Below are 7,500 nucleotides of genomic sequence, written 5' to 3' on the forward strand. Positions count from 1 at the left end.
ATAGGCTTGTCCTCTGTTTTAAATGTAGTCACAGTAGTAATTAAAAATGCAATCCATTACTTTCTTCTTTTTTTTTTAAATAAAACATTCATTTATCTTCTGTCCACTGCATTAGCTCAGCAGTAGAAATCTCAGAGCTTACATGTATACGCATGTGACCTGTGTTCGCCTCCCTGGTGGGACATGAAAGGTACAGATTGCATCTCTAACCTCCATTACAGGCTTTTACATACTGGTTAAATCCTGGAACAAGGTCACTGCAGTGTTTCCCAAGTCAAGGTCGTAACACTGGTCGTATACTGTTGAGCTGTCAATCGAAATGTCGACAGGAGGTGCAAAGAGGATGTGAATTCTACAAGCCTGGTTATTGACGCGTTGGACATTGAGTATTGACAGTTCCCTATTACAATGTCTCATTTCATCTATATACTGATCACATACAGTAATAGCAGATTTGCAATTTTCAAACAATTTTGAAAATAATAATAATCTTGAAATCGTTTTTTTTTTATGTTTTAAGGTTTTTGGAAATGTTCACCTATAATGACATGCCAAAAATTGGGATGCCAAGGTTAATGTGCTTAAAAACCACCAGAACATTCTGCAGCTGAAAAAAACAAAACAAGAGCGAGATCCTTCACTGCAAAATCCTCAGTGTTATTTTAAACTCAGAAGAAAGTACAAATATAACCAAATTAAGGGTCCATTAATTTGGTTCCATTAGTACCAAAGATCCTTAATAGAGAAGGGGTACCGCATTCCGCTCCTCACCAATAGTATAAAATGGTACACACTTCCTGTCCTTGTTTGCCTTTTTGTTGCCAGAGCTTGTCCTGAGATCAGCGTTGCCAGATCTCATGAGAGTGTGTTGCTGACAGAGGCAGGTCTCTAATAAAGTTAATTTTCTGCTTGACCTGCTTCTGGTCTCCTAAAGGGGCGGGGCAACCACCTCACACAAATACAGGAAATCAATCAAAGTCGCGGTGTCCTGGTTTTTGGCGTCTCGTTGTACTCTTGTCCGAGTTGAATTTACACTGAGGATGTGTGTGACTATGATGGACGTGCTGAAGGTCAGAGGCAGCTGATCCATTCTGTCTCTGAAACCATGAGTATTTGTTATGGATGCTGATCTTAATCTCGGACAGCTTTCTATCATTTAAAACAGTGGTTTTCAACCTTTTTCATGCCAAGGACCCCTAAATTGATATATTATTATTATTTATTATTATTTATTATCATTTATTATTTATTATTTATTATGTCATATTTATTATTATTATATTGAATATATATTGATATATATTCCCCACCTGAAAATGTTTTGTGCCAGGGACCCCCAGAAGCAAAGATTTGAGCTAAAAATGTTTAAATGCTTTAAAAATATGTTTTCAAAGATATGCACACATTTTCAAGATTTTTTAAAAATAGCAGAACTACAAGCTCATTGCGCGGCACTCTGTGCAGCGCAATGAGCTTGTATATCTGCTATTTTTGAATAGCCAAAGCTAAGTGGTTAAAATGATTATGACGCTATGTTAACCTAATTTAGCTGGGGACCCCCTGGTACCCCCCCCAAGGACCACTGGTGGTCCCCGGACCACTGGTTGAGAACCACTGATTTAAAAAACTAAATTATGTTTAGAACTTTCTCGTCTCTGAAATCATCTGATGCCAGATTACAGTAATACACTTTTTTTGTTCTTTAATTCACCCCACAATACTGTTGGAAGAATCCAGTTCATAAAATGCGGCACAGCCAGAATTCTCACTGGAACACATTAATACACTTAGTACATCAGTGACTCCCTGATTCAATACTAAATTGATTTCAAAGTACTACTACTGTTTACCAAGCTCTTAGTGGTTCAGCTGGCTCCGGAATACATCTATGATCTGCTCACTGCCTAAAACCAATCAGTAACTGTACCCTAGAGCAGTGGTTTTCAACCTTTTATCACCATCATCAGTGTTCATTTAACTCTGAGAGTGTACAACATTTGTACACTCTCAGAGTTACAGACATATAAGGGTCAATTTGGTTGCTAACTATTAATTTGGCTGGGGACCCCCTGGAACACCCTCAAGGACCACTGGTGGTCCCCGGACCACTGGTTGAAAACCCCTGCCCTAGAGCAAGGGTTCCCAAACCTTTCAGGCCGCGACCCCCCCAAATAATCATATTTGAACTGGGGACCCCCCACCCTGACAAGCACTTGGAATTGTAGGCATTACTTTTAGTTTGACTCAGTTCCACAGATAAATATTGTGAAAATAGCCGATCTACAAGCTCACAACGCCTCGCAGTAGATCGGCTATTTTCACAATGTTTGCCTCTTTTTTTGTGTAATATTTGACAATTTGGCCAATTTGGTATTAAAAAGGTCTTACGTCATTAAATTGTAACTTTAGAAATGTGCAGATACCCTGTAAACACTCATACTGTATGTTTACTGTCGAGTGAGAAAACAATGTTGCACACTAAGCTAATCATCTGGGGAATAATTTGACCCCAGTTTGGGAACCACTGCCCTAGAGTAACACATGGTGAAGATGCCTGTAAGTCACTCTGGTCCTACTCTCAACATTATCGTGTGTGTGTGTGTGTGTGTGCGTGCGTGCGTGCGTGCGTGCGTGCGTGCGTGCGTGCGTGCGTGCGTGCGTGCGTGCGTGCGTGCGTGCGTGCGTGCGTGCGTGCGTGTCACAACTCCCTTCCTGCATCAATGACTGTTGTCTTTTAAATAAATGACAGCACTATGACATCACATCAGTGTGACATCACAGTGTGACATCACATCAGTGTGTTGAAGCCAAGTTGACGTAAACTGGTGATGTCATCAGGAACTGATAATCAAGTGAATCATAATTCTATTCCGTCCTTGTTATGGTCTTAGACATCAATATTAACAGAGTGAAGGCTGAGCTACTTTCTGGAAGACAAACCCTGCTTTTATATTATTAAAGAGAAGAACAGTAGCCTACCATCAACATAGATTATTATTTAAGATAATTAATATAGTTATATAGTCTATTATAATAATATTCAGCATATTTTGAAACAGTAAGTATTTTGTTGTCAGATCAACTGTAATAACTCTTGAGTTTGTGTAATTCTGTTTCAAAATGTCATATTTATATTTGATTGTCCCTGCTAATGTTTCACTGTGTGTGATGAACACAGTTGAATGATGTTAGGCTACATATCCCCAGTATAGGCTAACATAGGCCTACAGAATGTTACATTTTACAGATGTACGTTTATACTGTAAGTGTTTACAAAGGATATAATGTTAGATGTACATTTGATGACAGAATGTGACTGACTGACACCAGGGCTCATGAATGATGATGTCATCCCGGTGTTCAACAAAGGGAATAAGAGACATGACGTCATCCCCACCCACACCCGCTGCCAGAGAACAGTGGGGCTTATTTCAATTCAGACATGGATGGACCATGTCATAAATTATATTATATATATATTCATTTTAATATTAATATTAAGATTCACTGATAGCTATCCACTGCGGTGATTCAGCAATTTTACAATCACTATTGATGACGGAGGAAGAATAAATGAATAAGCCATTCAAGCTGTAGGCCTGCTATGGTCTTATTTATTATTTTCTAGTCATTTTATTAGCTTTTATAAATTATAAAAATATTAAAAAATAATAGTGAAATGAATCTATTTGGCTATTAATCTAATTGCCTAATAATACCTTCATCATCTCTGTCAACTAGGCTACAACACACAATATTATTTGGTGTAGGCTACTGTTTTTTACTGTCAATGCATTAAAAACAGTATAGGCCTACATCAAATAGGCTATACTGTTATCTTTCAATTTAAGCTATAAAAAAAAGTATTATTTTATACTTTGGCTATTCAAAAATAGCAGATCTACAGGCTCATATTAGTGCTGCTTGTAGATCTGCTATTTTTATCAAAAAATCTTGAAAATGTGTGCAAATTTTTGAATGCTGTTGCTGTTTATTTCACCATTAAATAAGAAATACAAATATAAAAAAGGCATTATAATGAAGCAGAGGCCTGTAAACTCACCATAGCCAGGTCGTAACTCAGTGATCTCAGCCATTTGGTGAATCAGCAGGGATGCGACGATCAGCGCAGAATAAGATGAGGATGATGCTGTTAGTAACGGTTAATAACGGTTTCTATTTCATAGGATCCATAGAGAACACTATATATGGAGGGATGGAGCATGAATCTAAACGATGGATGTCGAAGAAATGCTCATATCCGTTTGGATCGCAGCTCGTCCACCGTGTGTGTGTGTGTGTGTGTGTGTGTGTGTGTGTGTGTGTGTGTGTGCGTGCGTGTGTGTGATGCTGTCAAAGTGGGTTGAGATCAGTGTTGCCATATTCTGTGAGAGAAATAAGCAACCAGGTCTATGAAAACAATCCCAAAAGAAGCAACCACATGAGGACTTTAAACCTATTATGCATCGGCTATTCGAAAATAGCCGATCTACAAGCTCACAACGCGTCGCGATGAGCTTGTAGATCTGCTATTTTCAAAAACTCTTGCAATAAAATATGGAATATTTTTTTTGAAACATTCTAACAACACAAATGCTCCCCTGGGCACAACATTTATGAAAAGTGTTGAAACCCCTGGTTTAAATAATAATTCAAACATTTGGAAACAAGCCTAAATAAGCAAGTAGTACACTTTAGAAACGAGCCCAAAAAAACGCAACCCACAACTACCAATATTTACAAGCAACTTCTTTGCAGAAAAATAAGCCCAAAGTCGCTTATAAAAAGCCGACATGGCAACACTGTTGAGATGCAGCCGGAGGCTGACTGGTACAGAGAGGAGAAGAGGCCCCGCCCCCCGCTCGGGCTGTCCCCAGCCTCGGAATATTAATGAGAACAGAGAGACTGGTAAACAGGAAGCTGGAGAGAGAGATGGAGGGGGGGGAGATGGAGAGGGGGAGAGGGAGAGAGGGAAGGAGAGAGGGAGAGAGAGAGAGAGAGAGAGGGACAGAGGGAGAGAGGTACGGAGAGAGAGAGAGAGAGAGAGAGAGAGAGAGAGAGAGAGAGAGAGAGAGAGAGAGAGAGAGAGAGAGAGAGAGAGAGAGAGGGGGGATAGGAGGAGGGAGAGAGAGAGGGAGGGAGGGAGAGAGGGAAGGAGAGAGAGAGGGGGGGAAGGAGAGAGAGAGGGAAGGAGAGAGAGGGAGAGAGAGAGAGAGAGGGGGAAGGAGAGAGAGAGCGAGAGAGGGAAGGACAGAGGGAGGGAGGGAGGGAGGGAGGGAGAGAGAGGGAAGGAGAGAGAGAGTCTAGAATTACTGGCATTGCTGCTTTTATATTTACCGTAGTAAAATGTCATAAATAAATATATAAAGAAAGGCAGCTCATGTTCTCGTAAATGTTATGAATGAATATATTATGAGAGGCAGCAGACCTAAATGTAAATGATGAATCTGTTTTTAATGAAAAAGTTTAATATTGAATAACATCATAGCAGTTATCAACATGAAACATTATGATTGTTCATTGATTGTACTACGGCAACTGTTACAAACAGAATAAATAATTCAATTATATATACATAGTGCGTGTGTGTGTGTGTGTGTGTGTGTGTGTGTGTGTGTGTGTGTGTGTGTGTGTGTGTGTGTGTGCGTGCGTGCGTGTGTGTGTGTGTACACACTTCTGAATTGGCCCAATTCACTGCATCGACGCTTACAAAGTCTGTATTCTTATTATAATATGATTACTTCAGGGTAAAAGCAGGAGTGTTTCTTTATTGCTAAATCAGATTCCAAAGTACAATTTGATAAAAGTCATCCACTGCAGGCACTCTGTGCAGCAAGAAACAAATGTAGGCCCACATCCTCTATTGTCACAAATTCCCTTTTCTTTCTCATATATTATCCTCCTTCCACCCAACACCCATCCCCTGATGCATTGTGGACAAGAAAATAAAATAAAAAATCACTGCCCTATTATGATGCCTTATTATGATTACTGTCATAATAACCACTTTCAACATGGCCTCCTTATTTTGGACATGTCACTAAAGGTGACATTTTCCCTACAAAAAAGAAAGGAAAAAAGGAAAAAAATCCAACAATTTCAAAATCTTTCAAATACTTTCAAAAATGTTCACAGATTTTCTGAAGAATTCTGAAGAAAAAATAGCCGATCTACAAGGTCACAGCGTGACGTGTTGTGACCCAGCAGTTTTTGTTCAACGCTGTCAATGTTAAAGGAGGAGTTCACCCAAAAAAGTACTTATTTTCGATCAATTGCACACCCTATGAAGCCTTGAATCCATGGATTCTTTTTTGTTTTTGTCGCATTCCTAAGCCAATAATTTGATTCCCGTCTCCTACCGGCTAATGTATCCGGTAGGAGACACAAAGTAGATTATTTGTGTCTCCTACCGGAAATACACACGGTCATCAAATTATTGTCTTAGGAATGCCACAAAAACAAAAATAAATCCATTAAATCAAGGCTTCATGGGGTGTGTAATTGATAGAAAATAAGTCATTTTTGGGGTGAACTACTCCTTTAATTTATGTAATCTTGTGTGAACCTCTTTTAAATGTGCAGATGTGCAAAATGTCTCCCTCTAATGGACAGAGAAGAAACCACTTATTGACACACCCCATAGTAATGCTTTAACCAGTGTTGGAGAAGTATAACGTATTACATAATTTGCTTATCATGTTCAATAAAAGTACCAAGTTATGTTACATTACTTTCTGTGACAAGTAATGTGCTAAGTTAAGTAATGTGCTAAGCTAAAAGTAATGTGTTACTTTTGTGTTACTTTCACAAGACACCCTCAAATGAAGCGCACAATGACTAGGGCACTAGGCATCAAATTAAACGAGAGGGCAGAAATTAAAATTCATAACGTGTTTATTTATTTATGTGTTTATTTAAGACTTGCTGTATGCCATTAATAACACTGATATTTCCCAGTAGTCATTTAACCACTGACAGACGAAGCTTGACTCGCACTCAACAAAAGCTGAACCACGTAAGCCCTATTTTATACTTTGTTGTATGGTGAAAATAGACGATCTATAAGCTTAGAACATGTTGTATTGCAAGCGTTGTGAGCTTGTAGATTGGCAATTTTCAAAATGTGTAAAAATATCATTTTCAACAAATTGCATTCAAATGTTTGAAAATGATGGCCTATATGACATGCCCAAAAGAGGTTGAAAGTGGTTTATTTATATTCCATCGCAGAACGGTGTTGCTTGCAGAAATATCTAATCTACAAGCAAATGCGACAGATTGCTTGCTTTTTCCACCCCAAAAAAAACATAAGGACCGTGAAATAATCCATCCATCTTCAACCGCAAGTCAGGTAGTGGAGGGTGTAGCGGCTCCAGCAGGGAACCCCAGAACGTCCCTTTTCCCTGGCCACATTATAGCCAGCTCTCACCGGGGGATTGTACAGCGTTCCCAGTTCACTATGGAGATATAATCCCACCACCTGGTTCTCTGTCTGCCCTG

General features: G+C 39.2%; 2 protein-coding genes across 4 annotated transcripts in view; both read right to left on the reverse strand.

Annotated features, from left to right (window-relative positions):
- The window catches only part of LOC308083153 (synaptotagmin-11-like), a gene marked incomplete at its 5' end in the record, with an annotated part of 13,679 nt that extends 9,582 nt beyond the window's left edge, over positions 1-4,097 (reverse strand). The window contains one exon of the mRNA XM_080425318.1: positions 4,064-4,097. Coding sequence (XP_080281444.1) covers positions 4,064-4,097 — 34 coding nt within the window. The remainder of the gene's footprint in view (positions 1-4,063) is intronic.
- A 1,651-nt stretch (positions 4,098-5,748) lies between these two features.
- Positions 5,749-7,500, reverse strand: part of LOC308083971 (mothers against decapentaplegic homolog 4-like) — a 36,207-nt gene continuing 34,455 nt past the window's right edge. For all 3 annotated transcript variants that reach the window (XM_080426419.1, XM_080426420.1, XM_080426421.1), the window contains exon 12: positions 5,749-7,500. This exon is cut by the window's right edge and continues 781 nt beyond it. The gene's annotated coding sequence lies outside the window, so the exon portion shown is untranslated.

The sequence above is a fragment of the Gymnoscopelus braueri genome (assembly GCF_963280865.1).
Source record: "Gymnoscopelus braueri genome assembly, chromosome: 4".
NCBI classification, from domain to species: domain Eukaryota; kingdom Metazoa; phylum Chordata; class Actinopteri; order Myctophiformes; family Myctophidae; genus Gymnoscopelus; species Gymnoscopelus braueri.